Raw genomic sequence first — 17896 nt, 5'->3', positions numbered from 1 at the left:
GCAGCATTACTCACAATAGTCAAAAAGTGAAAATAAAACAAATGTCCATTAGTGGATGGATAAAACAAATGTAGTGTATACATACAATGGAATATTATTCAGCCTTAAAAAGGAATGGAATTTTGATACATGCTACAACCTGGATGAATCATGAAAATATTATGCTAAATGAAATAACCCAGAGATACAAAAGAACAAATACTTTATTATTCCACTTACATGAAATACCTAGAATAGGTAAATTCATAGAGACAGAAAGTAGAATAGTGGTTACCAGGGGCTGGAGGAGGGGGAACAGGGAGCTGTTGTTTAATGGGCACAGAATTTCCATTGGGGATGATGGAAAAAGTTCTGGAGATAGATGGTGATGATAGTTGTACAACACTGTGAATATACTGAATGTCACTGAACCATACACTTAAAATGGTTAAAATGGTAGTAAATTACATGATATATACATTTGACACAGTAAAAAGTTATTTTAAAAGAATTTAAGGAACTCATACAGTATTTGTCTTTGTCTGACTTATCTCATTTAGCAGGTCTTCAAGATCTATCCATGTTGTTGCAAATAGCAGGATTTCCTTCCTGCTCATAGCTGAATAATATTCGTGTGTGTGTGTGTGTGTGTGTGTGTGTGTGTGTGTGTGTGAGACATCTTCTTTATCTTAAGTTTCTTAAGTTGTTTCCATATCTTGGCTATTATGAATAATGCTACAATGAACATAGGTATGCAGATATATCTTTGAGATACAAATACCGTATGAATATTTATATGTGAAATCTTTAAAAACAGAAATTGTAAAAACAGAAAAATAGAATAGTGGTTACTAGGGGCTGGAGGGTAGGGGGATTTGGGAGATGTTGCTTAAGGGTACAAACTTATAACTAATAGGTAAGTAAGTTCTGGGATCTAATGTACCACCTAGTGATTATAGTCAACGATAATGTATTATAAACTTCAAAGTTGCTAAGAGACTAAATCTTAACTGTTCTCAACACAATAAAATGATAATTATGTGACAGAATGGAGGTGCTAGCTAATGCTATGGTGGTAATCATATTGCAATAGATAAATGTATCACATCAACACACTGTACACCTTAAACTTACACAATGCTATATGTCAATTGTATCTCTATAAAAAGGCTTAAGAAGAGTTAAGAAACTCAAAGAACAAAAACAAGGAATGCTAAACTTAAAAGAGATCTAAAAGCAAGTGTTTATGTTTTTCTATCTAACCTAAGATGACTAATAAGTCCTAAATGTCCCTATAACTAGCAAGTTTTTCCCTTGTGATAGATCAGCAGATCTGCTCTGAAGAAGAATCTCAGAGGGAAGGCAGGGGTGAGTGGGTGGGTGGGGAGAGATTAACCTAAGAACTTATATGCATATATGCATAACCCATGGACACAGACAATAGTGAAGGTGAAGGCCTAGAGGGAGTGCGGTGCAGAGTGGAGGGAATCAATGGTGGGGACATTTGGAATACTTTCAACAATAAAGAAAAATATATATATAAAGAATAATGAATAAATTTATTTGCCCTCTGATTAAATTAGTAAGTCTAGTCTTTCATGTGCCAAAATAAACTACTTCACTTTATACTTTGATCCTATGGATTAAAAGTAGCCAGCATTCAGAGTAAACAACATTACAGTTACAATTGCTGTCCCAGGCATATTGCTAGAGGTAAAAATCCACTAAAAAGGTATGACCAAGCCCTGACCAGTGTGGGTCAGTTGGTTGGGCATCATCCCATGCACCAAAAAGTTGCCAGTTGAATTTCTGGTCAGGGCACATGCCCAGGTCATGGGCTCCATCCCTGGTTGGTGGAGTGCAGGAGGTAGTCGATCAGTTGATGGATGCTACGCTCTCACATCAATGTTTCTCTCTCTCTCTTTCTGTCTCTCTCTCTCTAAAGATCAATAAAAAATTTCAGGTCTTAGTCTTCAAAAATCCACTCTAATTCAGTGAGTGGAAAGTAAGCCTATCAAAATAGCACCAAAATCCAGAGGAGAGCTTTCGGCTACTATAATAATTCTCCTTTAAACACAGACAGACAAACACACACACACACACACACACACACACTCTATTGTATTGATAACCACTTTGATAAGGTAACTCACACACTGCCAATGAAGAGTTTTAACACAAGAAAGGAATGATGAACCACAAATGGCAAACTAGAGAGCAGTGATAGCTAATGGAGTTGACATAGTCAGAAGCCAGGAAAATTATAGTATATACAAAAATGACCCTTTAATCTTACTGTCTCTAGGTAAGGTCACCCTCCCAAAAAAGCATCACATATCAATTTTTCAATGTTATAAATATTAATTTATATAGCTGATAAATATAATAGAGGTCAAATACAAATTTACCAAATAGGTTTCAACAACTTCAACACTACTTTAAAAAGAATTACTGTCCTTCTATGAATGTTAACTAAACACTTAATCCATTACAATATATGGCATGCTTAAAATGTACATAAAACCTTTCCTGACACCAGGCACAATACCAGCATGAGTAACCTGCATATGTATTTATTCAAGATAAGAAGCATTTCATTTCCAAAAGGTAAACTATGGCCTTATCAGCTATGTCTCTTAAAGCAAACACCAACAATGAAGTACAGAACCAGGTCAGAGGGTGCATGGATCTGTCTCTGCAATCGCAAAAGGAAGAAGAAATCAGCAATGTTATAAAAGCTGTATTATAAAATAACTTATTCAAATAAGGATGAACACTGTGAAGGCTTCAAAACAGTACTTACTTTATAAAGCAGTCTATTGTTGACTAGTCTGGATAAATATAACTTTGCTCAGTATTTTATCACTATCATTTAATGAACACTCAAACACATACCACGTGCTTTATAAGCATTATCTCTAATCCTCAACATTTCGTTTCTCGCATTGTGTTATTCTTTATTATTTTTTGTATATCAGAAATATTTATTATTTTTCAAGTGAAAAACTAAGGCTTCAAAATGTTAAGTAGCTTAGCTTGCCCAAGGTACCTAACCTGCACAGGCAACATTGGAACCCAGGTCTGCTGTATTCTGAAACCCAAGCACTCTCCAGTTCATCACTCTGCCTCTCAGAAACAATCTTCAGAGCAATGACTACAGATACCTCATGCACAAGCCACTTTCCACGAAGAGACTCTGTAGCACCTCAGAACTACAGTGAAATGAAATACACACACACCAGGGCAATGGCAATTTGTAAATGTTAACACCAAAGAACTAATCAAGAAATCAACATATAATGGTCATAGTCTGGCCATATTAGCATGTTAAAGGTTTTAGACAGCCATTATATTAATACCTAAAGAAAAATGCTCATCAGCAGTGGTCAAGATGAAAAGGGGAATGAAATACATACAGAAGCAGGTTCACGTGTCTTACAATACTGTTGAACAAAGATGCCCTCATCCAGTCAGGACCTAAGCATTCAGTTCATTTGGTCAGTCTATAGTCTTAGCAGAAGGACAAAGAGGAACATCTAGTTCCTATACTTACCAAGTCAGCTTCTGATTATAATTTAGCTTCCCATGTATCTAGCCTACAGAACAACTGGAACATTTGACCTAACAATTATATTCTCATTCTGAATTAATAAATTTATGTCCTAGGTTTAGGCATTTAAGTTAGCACGAGTCAGTCTCCCCAATGTCAGTCAACCACCTGTGAACACTGATAAAAGATGAAGGCCAGACTTTGAACCATGACAACACAACGATGAAACTGTTCCTCAAACCAGGGAGTGTCCTTAAATGACACTATTAATTAGTATCCCTTGAGCTTCAGGAGTTTAATGTTAAAAACATTATTTTAAACAGGGTCCATTCCCCAGCCAGTGTTGCTCAGTGGTTGAGTGTAAACCCATGAACCAAGAGGTCCCTGGTTCAATTGCTGGTCAGGGCACATGCCTGGGTTGTGGGCTCGATTCCCAGTAGGCGGTGTGCAGGAGGCAGCTGATCCATGTCTCTCTCTCATTGATGTTTCTATCTCTCTATCCCTCTCCCTTCCTCTCTAAAAAAAAAAAAAAAAATCAATAACCAGAGTCTATTTTAGAAATAATTTGATTGGAAATTGTTTAAAATCATAAAAGAAGTATCTGCCCAAATAACTAATAAGGGGGAAATTCTTAAGTCATCAATGCAAATGTTTTATATATAACTATTAGAATATCAATCCTTGCTCTGCCCCTTTGGCCAAGTTACTTAATGTATGTAAACTTCTTGCATCTGAAAACTAATATGCCTATCTCATGTAACTATTGCAAGGATTAAACAAAATATTCAAATTTAGTACCTATATAAGTGCTCAATTAATGTTAACTTTGATAAAAGGAAAGTGTACGATACCACTATTAATAACTTAAGATATACTAAAGCTTCTCAACCACAAATTCCCCAATTTGTGGGATTTTTCAGAAACTCAACAGTCATATTTAGAAAGAGACCACATAAAACTAAGAGGTAATTCCAATTAATAAATGTAGAAGCAATGTGGAAAATAGAAAGTCACTATTATAACATCACAATAATACTTACCATAGGCAAAATACACCAAAGGGTACCAAAACAATGGGGGAAAGTTTGAGGAGAAACAGATAACTGTAGTCTCAAAGCATCTACTCCCAAGATATTTATTAATAGTATAGAAAATCTATCAGATGTTACCCTAACCAAGTGATCAAGGTTATCATCACCAGTAATCCACACCGACATCATATAGCCCGTTATAGTGCACTGAGAAGGGTGCATCACTCTTGTGGTATCGGTGCCAAAATTCATAGCCTAAATCTAATCATGAGAAACTTTATAAGACAAACCTAAATTAAGGGACATTCTACAAAATAACTGAGCAGTACTCTTCAAAAGCTCAAGATCATGAACCACAAGGGAAGACTAAAGAACTAGTATGTTCTGGAAGAGACTAAGGGGACATAACTAAATGCAATGTGGGATCCTAGATTGAATCACAGTATTGAAAAAGGGCTTCAATGGAAAACCTGCTCAAATCCAAATAAGTTCTATACTTTATTAATAGTATTGTACTAACAATAATTTTTTAAGTTTTGATAAATAGTCTCTGGTTAAGATATTAACATAAAGGAAAACTGAGTTAAGGGCATACAGGAACTTTCTATACTATCTTTGCAATGCCTGTTAGTAGCAAATTATCTCAGAATAAAAAATTAAAAAGAGAAAACTAAGTAGTAACGGAATGGTATTCTGTTGCCTGCTACTCCCAACCCTACCATTTCCATCAAACAAACCTGTATCTTAAACAGCCCTTTCATCTGATTTTCAACTAATTCCAATCTCCAAACCTTCTTACTGACTATAAACTCCCTCTACTTATGCTTTATGAAAATGGGGCCTGTGCCTGCTTTTTCTCCATTATGTCCCTAGCACTTAGCATAGTGCTGGCACATTACAGACACTAAATATTTATTTGATGAATGAATGAACAAATGAATGAATGGCAGCTGCGTACACTATATTAATTTCCTATTGCTGCTGTTATAAATTACCACAAATTCGATGGCTTGAAACAAGAGAAATTTATTACCTTCCAGTTGTGTAGATCAGAAGTCCAAAATGAGTCTTACTAGGCTAAATGAGTCTCATTGGCAAGGTTGCATTTCTTCTGGACGCTTTAGGGAAGAATGAAATCAGTTTCCTTGTCTTTTCCAGCTTTTAGAGGTTGCCCACATTCCTTGGCTCATTGCCCACTTCCAACAATTGCATTGCTCCAACCTCTACATCCATCACCAGATCTTCTGACTATGGCCATCATTCTACTCTTATAAGGACCCTTGTGATTACACTGGGACAACCCAGATAATCCACGATAATCCACTAAAATCTTTAATTTAATCGCATCTCCAAAGTCCCTTTTGCAATGTAAGGTAACATGTTTATAGGTTCCAGGGATTAGAACACAGACATCTTTCAGGTGCAATTATTCAGCCTACTACACGTATCATTTTGTTATCTATCAAGCAAATAGCTCAAAATTAACCCTTTGAAGTAACTGAAAAAATGAATTTTTCGCAGACCAAGTCTGTTTCCTGCCGCTCTCACCCTGTCATTTTATGAGATCATCTGCCTTTGGCTTATACTGAATAAAGTTATTTGACTAGTTTTTAAACAGAAACTAGAACATAGGTATTTAAGCAAACTTTATCCCTCCTCCCCTCAATGTAATCATTTTCTGCCCATGAGAGTATTACACTTTGAAAGCTGGGTCTGATGAAGACCGTGGGAAATCAAACTGAATAACACTATATGGGGTGTGCCTATATGTAATGGAGCATTTTTGTGTGTGGCTCAAACAGAATCCGGAAACATTTCCAAGAGGGTCATAACAACGATGTTTTGAGAGCAAAAGTACCCCAGGGTGATTACTTTAGACAAGAATATTTATTCAAAAACAGAAATTCTAGCATATATATTTTTTAATTACTTTTCCCTTTATTGGAAACTAAGCTGTTTTCACATTACTATCTAATTTTAATTTCACAATTAAATGTGGGGTTGATGTCTAAAAATATACTTCTCCAACCCTGGCCGGTGTGGCTCAGTTGGTTGGTTATCATCCCAGGCACCAAAGGTTGCCAGTTCAATTTCTAGTTGGGGCATGTGCCTGGGCTGTGGGCTCCATCACCAGTAGGGGGCGGGCAGGAGACAGCCAATCCATGTTGCGGTCTCACACCAATGTTTTTCTCTCTCTCCCTTTCCCTTGTTCCTCTCCCTTCCCCTCTCTCTAAAAATCAATAGACTATTCTCTTAAAATTAAAAAAAAATACACTTCTCTACAAGTTTTTAAAATCTTCTCCTAAGGATATTTTGTATTTGTTTTGTTTTTTTAATTTGAGAGAGAGAGGGCGGGGGGGGGGGGAGAAACATTGATGTGAGAAAGAAACATTGATTGGTTGCCTCTCACACGCACACTGACCAGGGATTGAACTCAAAACCTGGGTATGTGTCCTGACTGGGAATTGGACACACAACCTTTTGGTGTACAGGACTATGCTCAACCAACTGAGCCACCCAGCCAGGGCTCCACAATTTTGATAGAAGCTTTTAGTGTTGAAGTATGGATTTTTAAACTGTTACTTCCATTGCATTGCTTTGAATATATTCACTACTATAATGAAAGTGTATTAGAAGGCTCACTCAACATGTCAACCTGCTAAAGTCGATTTTGTCTTTTCTTTAAATCTTTCTTTTCAGTGACATTTTGATTGAGTTCAGAGACTATAGCTAGACTTTTTGATATCTAGTTGTTAGATACTACTTAAAGGAGACCTGTTTAATTAGCCTGAGAAGCACACAATCACATGTGACCCCACAGTGAAGCTTTTGCAAGCATACTCAAATACATTTTAGAAACAAATAACAAAGATTTTCAGATAGCTATGATGTTCCTTCATTTGGAAAATAGCCCCATTATATGAAAACTCAGTTCCATCAAGAAAACAAATGACAAATGTACTAGTGGAAATAATTTTCCAAGTTATAGTAAAGGAAAAACAGGTTATGTTTCCATGTATAAAAGTAGAGTGCTGCTGATTCTGAAGTTGTTAGTGGAAGAGGAAACCATATTAAAAACAGTTGTGATTAACTCCTTCTAAGAGTTACTAAACAGGCCTTTCAGTAACATCTGATCAGGTCTTTCAACATTATGAACTAAAATAAAGTCTTCTATACAGAAATTATGACTTACAGTCCTCACAGTAAATTTCCAATTTACCAAGGAATTACCAAGTAATTTACCAAGTTCTTTACAAAGAATAATAGGTCAAAGTCTTTCCACTAATGCATAAAAAAATCAAGAATGGAAACCATAAAATATGACAAACTGTTGAAATGTATATGTTTATGACCTAATCCTAAATCTGACTTACATCATCACAGGGTTTGTTTGTTTGTTTGTTTGTTTGTTTGTTTTTAACATCCTCAAAGTCAAATATCAGCAGTAAAATCTCTCTCCTGCCATAAGGTCAATGTACTCTAAACAAATAGATACGGTGCTTTTAAGAACTGTTACACAACGTTCAAATATCCAAAATGGAGAGGAAATGCGATCCAGAGAAAAAGGTATAAACCTTTGGTTGAGCTGTGAATTTCAAACTAAACATGTAAAAAGTAAAATTTTTAAAAAGAACAGAATTGCCAAATTTTAGGAGAGAAGACTAAGCAAGAGGTGGTGTGAATGCAATATAGTTTACTATTTTAATGATGTTAATAGAATACATATCATATTATGTTTTTTGTTTGTTTATTTATCCTCACCCAAAGAGTGAGAATATTTTTTCAATTGATTTTTTTTTCTTAGAGAGAGAGCGGAAGGGAAGGGGGGAAGGGGAAAGAGAGAGGAGAGAGAAATATCAGTGTCACAGAGACACATGGATTGGTTGCCTCCCACAGGTGATTCCCAGAGGCCCTGCCTCTCCCTACCTGCAAGCTCATCCACGCCATTTCCAGAGGGAAGAGGGAAGGGGGGTGGAAGGTGGGAAAAGATTAACCAAAGAAGTTTTATGCATATATGTATAACCCATGGACACAGACAATAACGGGGTGAAGGCCTGGGGAGGGGGTGGGAGTGAGGTGGAGGCGGTCAATTGGGGGGGAAATGGGACACCTGTAATACTTTCAATAATAAAGATAATATAAAATAATAAGTTCCTGGACACTGGCTGCTGTGGCTCAGTTGGTTGAGCATCATCCCATGCGCCAAGAGGTCGCCTGTTGGATTCCAAGTCAGGGCACATGCCAGGGTTGAGGGTTCATCCCCAGTAGGGGTCATGAAGGGGGCGGCCAATTGATGTTTCTCTCTCTCTGATGTTTCAACCTCTTTCCCTATCCTTTCCTCTCTCTCTAAAGTCAATAAAAACATATTTTTAAAAAATAAGTTCCTGGGTCCCATCTCCTGGAGATTTTGATTTGGAAAGTCTGGAGTGAGTGCCAGGAATCTGTATTTATGATAAAATATAAAGCTCATATTAGTGTATTCAGGGATTTCCTCCTTTGTTTCAGCTAGTTCTTGGAACTGGTCCCTTATTTCAGGGCTTTTCAAACTCTGCTGTATATAGGAACCACCTGCAGATGTTACTAAGAAGGAGATTCTGATTCAGTAGGTCTGGAATGTGGCCTAGGAACATGCATTCCAACAAGCTTTGGTAGTAAGATCTTAAGGGATCTTTTAGTCTTTCCGCAGGCAAATGATAGGAGGCAGGTGCTACCGCTAGAATATTTTCTTCAACTTTTACCTAAACATCCTTTAGCATAGCTAGAGCGCACAATTTGCAAAATATTTGACCTATCTTTACTATGTAGCCTACTACCAAGGGAATGGAAATTACTTCCCCCATTTCCAGAATATCACTAAAAGATAAGTGTTACCAATGTCACCATGCAGAGGTGAAATTAAAGTTTACATAATTTCCAATATATATACAAGGATGTTGACCACAATCATAATTATAATGGTAAAATGTTGGGGAAAATCTAGATGTCCAATAATATAGGACTGATTAAATAACTTACAAAGGGATCTAGTAAAATAATGATGTAAATGTACAATTACTGGTAACAAAAAGATGTTAATGATAAGTTTTAAAAGGGTTTTGTAAAAACTTACAGTTCAATTCCATTTTGTGGGGAGAAAATATACAAAAAGTCATATATACATTTATGCAAAAGAAAGAGTCCGGAAAGATATACTAAATTGCTTAAAGCACCCTCAAAGCAGTAAAACTTCAGGTGGTTTTGATGTTTGTTTCCTTGCATTATCTAATATTTCTACTGTGACACGGGCCTTATAAAATTCTCAAAGGGTAAAAATGGGGTGAGAAGAAAATCAAGCAAACCCCATACCCGCACACACTTTTCTAGAACTAATAGAATGGATCTCCTGCTAAGTAATTTGCATTCCAAAGAGTCATTAAGGGACTTTCCATATTCAAAGCCCTTTGGTTTTTTGTTGTTGTTTTTTGTTAATCCTCACCCGAGGATATTTTTTCCATTGCTTTGAGAAAAAGAGAGAGAAACATGGATGCGTGAGAGACACATCAACTGGTTGCCTCCCAAACATGCCCAACCAGGGCTAAGAACCAGCAACCCAGGTACTTGCCCTTGACCGGGAATCAAAATTGCTGTCTGGCATCCCACCCAGACTTGCTGAATTTGAATCTCTGACAATAAACTCCAAAATCTGCATATGAAGCAAACACTGACTTTTACAGAGAATAGTTTCGAAACTTGGTGTTAAACAAAAAAGCTTCCTAGAAATGCAGGAACTTGCACTAAATTTCAAACCTATCTAACCAGCAACCTACAGTATATTCAGAATGGGTAAAAGAAGACATACCCACAGGCACATAGACCACTGGGATTTGAACAACCCATCTAGAACTACTGGCTTTATTCTATGCTAATTTTAAGCATCTCCTGTGAATACCGACCATTCTCTTGAGCTGATTGAGGTCACAAAGGTCTTCCTTATACAATATTTGACCTACTATTATAACTCATTCTATGATACTCAACCCCTATGTAGTCATTCATTAGTTAGAAGTCCACAAAAACATTTATTATGGAACCAAATATCTAGGTGATTCAACTACGGTCCTGTTGCTTTCATTTCTCCTTTCTAAACACATTTCATTTGACTAACCTCAGTAGATTCTGCTGCTTATTTCTTCCAGAGATCCTCTTCAAGGTAAACACAAAGGCATGGGGAAGTTTATATTAATAGAAGTCCTCAAAGAATCAAGAAAAGCATTTCCTGTTCTAAAAAAACTACATGAACCCCCAATATTTGTTGAAAGAAAAAGAGAAAAGGGAGATATGACACAATATATGTCTAACATATCACAGTCTCAAGTACTTATTATAAAAATCAACCCATGGGTGGGGGTGGGGAGAGATTAACCTAAGAACTTTAATGCATAACCCATGGACACAGACAATAGTGTGGTGAAGGACTGTAGAAGGCCTTAAGAGGGTACAGCGTGGAGGGAATCAATGGGGGGAAAGGGGACATCTGTAACACTTTCTACAATAAAGATAAAAAATAATAATTTAAAAAATCAACTCATAAGGCATAAATTTAGTAAAAGTTTTCAAAATGAGACGTTAAGAGTTTCAGGAATTTCCTAATGTTAATAAATTAAGAGCATTTTCCCAAAGAAAGCAACGATAGTTTTTCCCCTCTCAAACCAGAGGGGAAGACAACCGGAGAAAAAAAATTTGGCGTGAGGTCCTATGAGGATCTAGGAAAGGAGCGTAATTTCAGGGAGGTGGGGGACAAGCAATTAATTTTATTTTAATCTATGGTGCATTTTAATCTTGGATCACTCAGAAGACCGGGTCAACTAAAATTGGAATTTATTAAAACCAAGAATATTATATACCCACCTGCAGCTCACACCAAGCAACCTCAACCCATGTTTCGGTGTCCAGTCCTTTATATACTGTTTTAAATGCTCCTCTTCCCAGCTCTATATCGAATTTCAGGAACCTGCCACTAGGAGAAGTAGCTACAGCCTTCATTTCTGCTTCTTCTTCCATTTCCTTTTCATTTTTTTCCTTGAGACAATCTTTTGAGGATTCGGAAGTTGCCTTTGAACATTGTGCGAATTTAACTTCTTGTTCACCTTTTAGCACATTTGTAGGACGCTTTTCTACTCTTGGAATATTTGTTGCAGTCTTTGTTCTCTCATCTTTAGAGGAAGAATCAATAACTTTGTCATCAACACTCTTTCGGAAGAATCTCTTCCTTTCTATAGTTTCTCCAGAAGCAGAGAAGGTATTGTCTTTTTCCTTTATTCTAGCTTCCACTGTCAAAGTTGCTGCCATCTGATGAACCCTGTTTTCCAATGAAACTCCATCAGGTTTCTCAGAATCTTCTGTGCTAGCTGGCTCCCCTGAATCAGTAGCCATTGTAATTAAGGTTGGCACTAAAATTTTTCCTGTTCTACCCTTCAGTCCAGTTACATCTCAGGTATCCGAATGATCAGAATTGACTTCCTTTTTATGTGGTCATGTTTCCATAGTAACCTGAAGGGGGAAAAAGGATATTTTAAAATTACCCCACAAAGGAAATCATTAAGGATAAAACAAGTCACCTGATTGTTTAATCCATTTTTTCTTAATAAGAAGTTTGTTCTTTTTTCTGTCCAAGCTTAGCAACCAACAGACTCCAGGGACTATGTCTTATCTTGTTTACCACAGTAGCCCTCAGTGCCTAGCAGGCTACTTGGCATATAGCTCAATAAATCTTCGTACTGAATGAATGTTGGTTAGGAACTTAGTTCTCAGTCCCATTTATCATTCCATCGTATTTAAAACAAGATTCTAAACCCTCAGTTCACTTAGCTACAAGGTACACACACAATAATTAAAACAAGCACATTATATCTCAGTAAGTGGTTTTTGTCTAAAATTCTGGAATTAATCCGATGGTAGTTTTTTTCATTGTGGTAAAATATACTTAATATCAAATTTACTATTTTAACCATTTTTAAACATACAATTCAGTGGCTTTAAGTATATCTACAATGTTGTACAATCATCACCATGATCTATTTCCAGAACTCTTCATCATCCCAAACTGAAATTCTGTATCCATTAAACAATAACTCTTCATTTCCCCAGTCCCTAGTAATCTCTATCCCACTTTCTGTCTCTATGAATTTGTTTATTCTAGGTACATCATATAAGTGGAATCATACAGTATTTTCCCTTTCGTGCCTGGCTTATTTCACTCAACATAATGTTTGCAAGGTTCACTGATGTAGTAGCATGTATCAGAATTGCCTTTCTTTTTAAGGTTGAACAATATTACATTGTATGTATATACAACATTTTGTTTATCCATTCATCTGGTCAATGGATTGGGTTGTTTCCACCTTTTGACTACTATGAATAATGCTGCTATGAACCTCCAATTGTAGTTTTGAGTAACACAAATACTAGTTTATGAGCTTGCCTCAGATTTATCAGAAACTACTGTAAAATAGTAACATACTATACGAAAAAATTAACACGCTATACTAAATCTTTTAAGAAATACTTTAAAATATGCATCCTCTTGAGCCAGCAATTCTACTTATAGGAACTTGCCTTAGAAAATAGTCAATTTGTGCAAAGATTTAATTATAAAGACATTCATTATAGCACTTATAATTTGCAAAAACTGTAACTAAACGTAAGTATAACAGGTATTTAATTAAATATCTCAAAATGAGATAGGATACAATATTTTTAAAAAACACCAGTTTTTAGTGAGACGAAAAGACATTCCCAGATATTATATGGTTAAATGAAATACATACAACAAGCTTTCATATATACATACATACATACATACATACATACACACACACACAAATATTAATTCTGAGTGGTATAATTATGGACTTTCTTTTCTTTCTGCTTTTCTTGTATTTTCTAAAGCTTTCCACAAAGAACATGTGGAAATATGAGGAACATATAAGAAAAAAGTTGTTCTTTTTAAAAAAAAATTTTAATTTTATTTTTATTTTACAGTTTATATTCAAAGGAAAAAGTTTTTCAAATGAATGGTTGAACCAACAATAAGAAAATTTTCTCCTCTCACCACAAACATGCATCACAAAGTTAAGCCTGTATACCTATTATTATTCTATGCACCTTAGATGGCACATTTTGTCACATCAAAAAAATACACAGAAATATCAAATTTGAAAAACTGGGAATAACAACCTCCAAAACAAACAAAATGGGGAGGAATACCCCAAATTGTTCTACATATTCAACACAATTCCTATCAACATCCCAGCTAGTTTCTTTGCAGAAATGAACAAGCTGATCCTAAAACTCATAAAACTTCAAGGGACTCAGAATAGCCAAAGCCAAAACAATCTTGAAAAAGAACAAAGTTGGAGGACTCACCCTTCCCAATTTTAAAACCTACCACAAAGCTACAGTATTAAGACAGTATGGTACTGGCATAAGGATAGATGTATAAATAAATGGAATGAAAATAAGATAATCCAGAAATAAAACCCACATATTTATGGTCGACTGATTTTCAATAAGGGTGTCAAGACATTTCAATGGGGAAAGAACACTCTTTTCAACAAATGGTGCTGGGACAACTGGATATCTATATGCAAAAGAATGAAGTCAGACACTCTAACAAAGGTTTAATGGAAAAGATGCTGGAACTGAGTCTCAAAGAAAATTACCTGATACGACCAGAGGGAAGATTACAAGCAAAATCATGAAACAGCATGGATTAAGTGTATGAATGGTACCGTGAACAGTTTACTCACATATTAGAAGCAGGCAGATGAAAACAGAGAGGCAGTCACCAAGGAATTCTATGCCATACAATATAAAATAAGAAGACCAGTTAGAAATCTACTGCAGTAATCCAGGAAAGAGATGCTGAGGTTTGAATGAAAATATTGGCAAGAGGGATAGATTTAAGATACATTTAAAAAGTTCCAAATTCAAGGTTTGTTGCCTGAATAAATATGGTTGTTAGGGGAAAGGAAGAATCTATGATAACTCCTAGAAATTTGCCTATCAGATGACACTACTAGGACATAGCTGTGTTAATAATATGAGATAAGAATTACAGTCATGTACCACATAATGACATTTTGGTCAAAGATAGACCACATACACCATATAGTCTAGGGGTCTAGTAGGCTATACCATTTAGGTTTGTGTAGGTACACTCTATGATGTTCACATAGATGAAACTGCCTAACAACGCATTTCTTAGAACAAATCTCTGTTGTTAAACGGTGCATGACTGCAAACTAAGGACTCATGAACAGCTTTATGATGTTACATTGCCAAATCAGTATATTTCAAAAGTCACTGAATAAGACTAGTATTACCTGCAAGTCAGAAAAGGTAACTAACAACCCCTCACTTAGGTGGAGACTTTTTCTTTAACTTATTTTGACAAAATTTGGGCTTAGAAAAATGTCTACAAAGAATTGAATACACCCTTCATTCAAATTCTCTAAATGTTAACATTTTAGGTGAGATATTCTTAAGAATATTATTCACTTCACTTAACTAAAGGTCACTTATCCAGAAACCTCAAGAACAGAGATCCATAAGACAAAGGACTTGTAAAAAGACAAAAATAGGTTAGGTAAAATAAGAGATTTTAAGTAACTGCAGAACCACTTTTTAAAAAAAAAAAAAAAAAAGCAATTTTACTCAGAACCCTAATATAAAAACAGAGGGGCACCCGGCCGGGCATGGCTCAGCGGTTGAGCATTGACCTAGGATCCAGGAAATCAGGGTTCAATTCCCAGTCAGGGCACATGCCCAGCTTGCAGGCTCGATCCCAAGTCGGGGGCGTGCAGGCGGCAGCTGATCAATGACTCTCTCATCATTGATGTTTCTATCTCTCTCTCTCCCTCTCCTTTCCTCTCTCTGAAATCAATAAAGGTATTTTTAAAAAAATTAAAATAGAGGGGCAAGTAGTGCTGCTCTAGAGTAATTCTAACATGTTTGGTCACCTGGTTTTCCAAACTATAGGATAAGAAGCAGAAAATAAGAGGGATTGGGAAAGGAGTGATCCCTCAGTCTTTTAAAAACCAGCCTTAAGATAAAAAATGTTATAGAGACAAAGAGGGGATTTTTATAAGTATGGAAAGATTAATTCATCAGGACAATATAACAGTTATATACATCTAACAACAGAACCTCAAAATACATTAAATTAAAACTGAAAAGAGCCTGGCTGCAGTGGCTTAGTTGGTTGAGCATTGTCCCATGCACCAGGAGGTCACCAGCTGGATTCCAGGTCAGGGCACATGCCCAGGTTGTGGACTCAATCCCCCTGGAAGCATGCAAAAGGCAGCCAACCAATGTTTTCTCTCATTGATATTTCTCTCTCTCCCTCTCCCTTTCTCTTTCTGAAATCAACAGACACATATTTTTTTTTAAACTGACAAAATTGGAGAAATAGACAATTCAGTAATAACAGTAGAAGGTTTGAATACCCTACTCTCAATAATGGAGAGAACAACTAGATAGAAAACTAGCAAGAAATCTGGAAAACTTGGCCAATACTATCAACCAACTTGACCTAACTGCTACCTATAGAACACACCACCCAACGAAAGCAAAATACACATTCTTTTCAAGTACACATGGAAAAATCTCCAGCACAGATCATATACTATGCAAAATAAATCTCAATAAATTTAAAAGGATTGAAATCAAACAGAGTTTACTACCACAAAAAATTAAATTAGAAATGAAAAACAGAATAAGGATAAATATATAGATCACCGCAATAAAATTAAGAGTCTAGAAATAAACCTTAACATTTATGATAAATTGATTTTCAACAAAGATGCCAAGACTATTCAATCAGGAAAGAATAATCTTTTACAAAAGGTGCTGGGAAAGCTGCATATCCACATACAAAACAATGAAGTTGGACCCCTACCTCACACCATACAAGAAATATACTCAAAGTGGATCATAAACCTAAATGTAAGAGCTAAAACTATAAAGCTCTTAGAAGAAAACACTGAAGTAAATCTTCGTGACTTTGTGTTAAGCAATGATTTCCCAGATACAACAAAAATACAAATGATAAAACAGAAAATTGAGAAGCTGAACCTCATCAAAATTTAAAATTTTGTGCCTCAAAAGATGCCAAGAAAGTGAAAAGCAAAAAGACTTCGAGAAAATGTGTGCAAATCATATATCCGATAAGAGACTGGTATTCAGAACACATAAAAAATTCTTACAAGTCAATAATAAAAAGATAAATAATCCAATGGGCTGAAGATCTGAATATACATTTCTCTAAAGAAGATATATGGATGTTCCACATCATTACTCATTAGGGAAATGCAAATCAAACTAAAATGAAATACTTTATACTCATGAGGATGGTTACAATAAAAAAGATAAACAGTAACGAGTGTTGGTAAGGATGTAAAGAAAATGGACCCCTCATACATTGCTGCTGGGAATGTAAAATATTGCAGCTGCTTTGAAACATAATCTGACAGTTCCGAGTTACTATATGATACCATCTACCCAAGTGAAATGAAAATACATGTCCACACAAAAACTGTACATAAGTGTTCATAGCAGCTCTATTCATAATAGCCAAAAGGTGGAAATGATCCAAATGTATATAAATTGATGCTTAAACAAAATGTGTTATATCCATTCAATAGAACATTATTCACAATCAAAAGGAATGAACTATCAATGCCTGCTACAAGGATGAACCTGGAACATTATGCTAAGTGAAAGAAGCCAGAGGAAAAGACCATATACTGTATGGTTCCATTTATATGAAATGCCTAGAATATACCAATCTACAGAGACAGAAAATAGATTAGTTGTTGCCTGGGGCTGGGGTACAGGAATAGCACTGATGGCTAACCAGCTCAAGAGATCTTCTGGGGGTAATGGAAATGTTCTAAATTTAGATTATAATCAAGATTATATAACTCTATAAATTTACTAAAAATCACTGACATTTATATTGGTGAGTTTTATGGTGTGTAAATTATATCTCAATAAAATATGATATCCCTCTTTAACACCTTAAAATATTTTTACTAAAATCAAAGCTATCATCATATCAAATATGCCTTTTTAAAACCATACTGTCTACCCACACCTCTTCTGTCCACTCTCCTTATCTTCAGCCTGGCCTGCTGGGATGAGAATCACTATTCTGAAGGAAAAAGACCTGACAACAATAAAATGTAATAGCTGGTAGCCTAAGGGTAAATAACGAATAAGAAAAAAAAAAAATTTTAAAGTAGGCCAAGAACTTCACTAAGCATAGTATATCTGGGGCCTTTTCACTGTGGATCCA

General features: G+C 35.8%; 1 protein-coding gene across 1 annotated transcript in view; it reads right to left on the bottom strand.

The window, feature by feature from the left end:
• Positions 1-17896, bottom strand: part of WNK3 (WNK lysine deficient protein kinase 3) — a 135670-nt gene that overhangs the window by 100125 nt on the left and 17649 nt on the right. Inside the window, exon 2 of the mRNA XM_081125312.1 lies at positions 11449-12090. Coding sequence (XP_080981438.1) covers positions 11449-11973 — 525 coding nt within the window. The 5' untranslated portion in view covers positions 11974-12090. The remainder of the gene's footprint in view (positions 1-11448; positions 12091-17896) is intronic.

The sequence above is a fragment of the Miniopterus schreibersii genome, assembly GCF_964146895.1.
Source record: "Miniopterus schreibersii genome assembly, chromosome: X".
NCBI classification, from domain to species: Eukaryota; Metazoa; Chordata; class Mammalia; order Chiroptera; family Miniopteridae; genus Miniopterus; species Miniopterus schreibersii.
The sequence above is the reverse complement of the archived record's forward strand: the minus strand, read 5'-3'. Positions and strand labels throughout refer to the sequence as shown.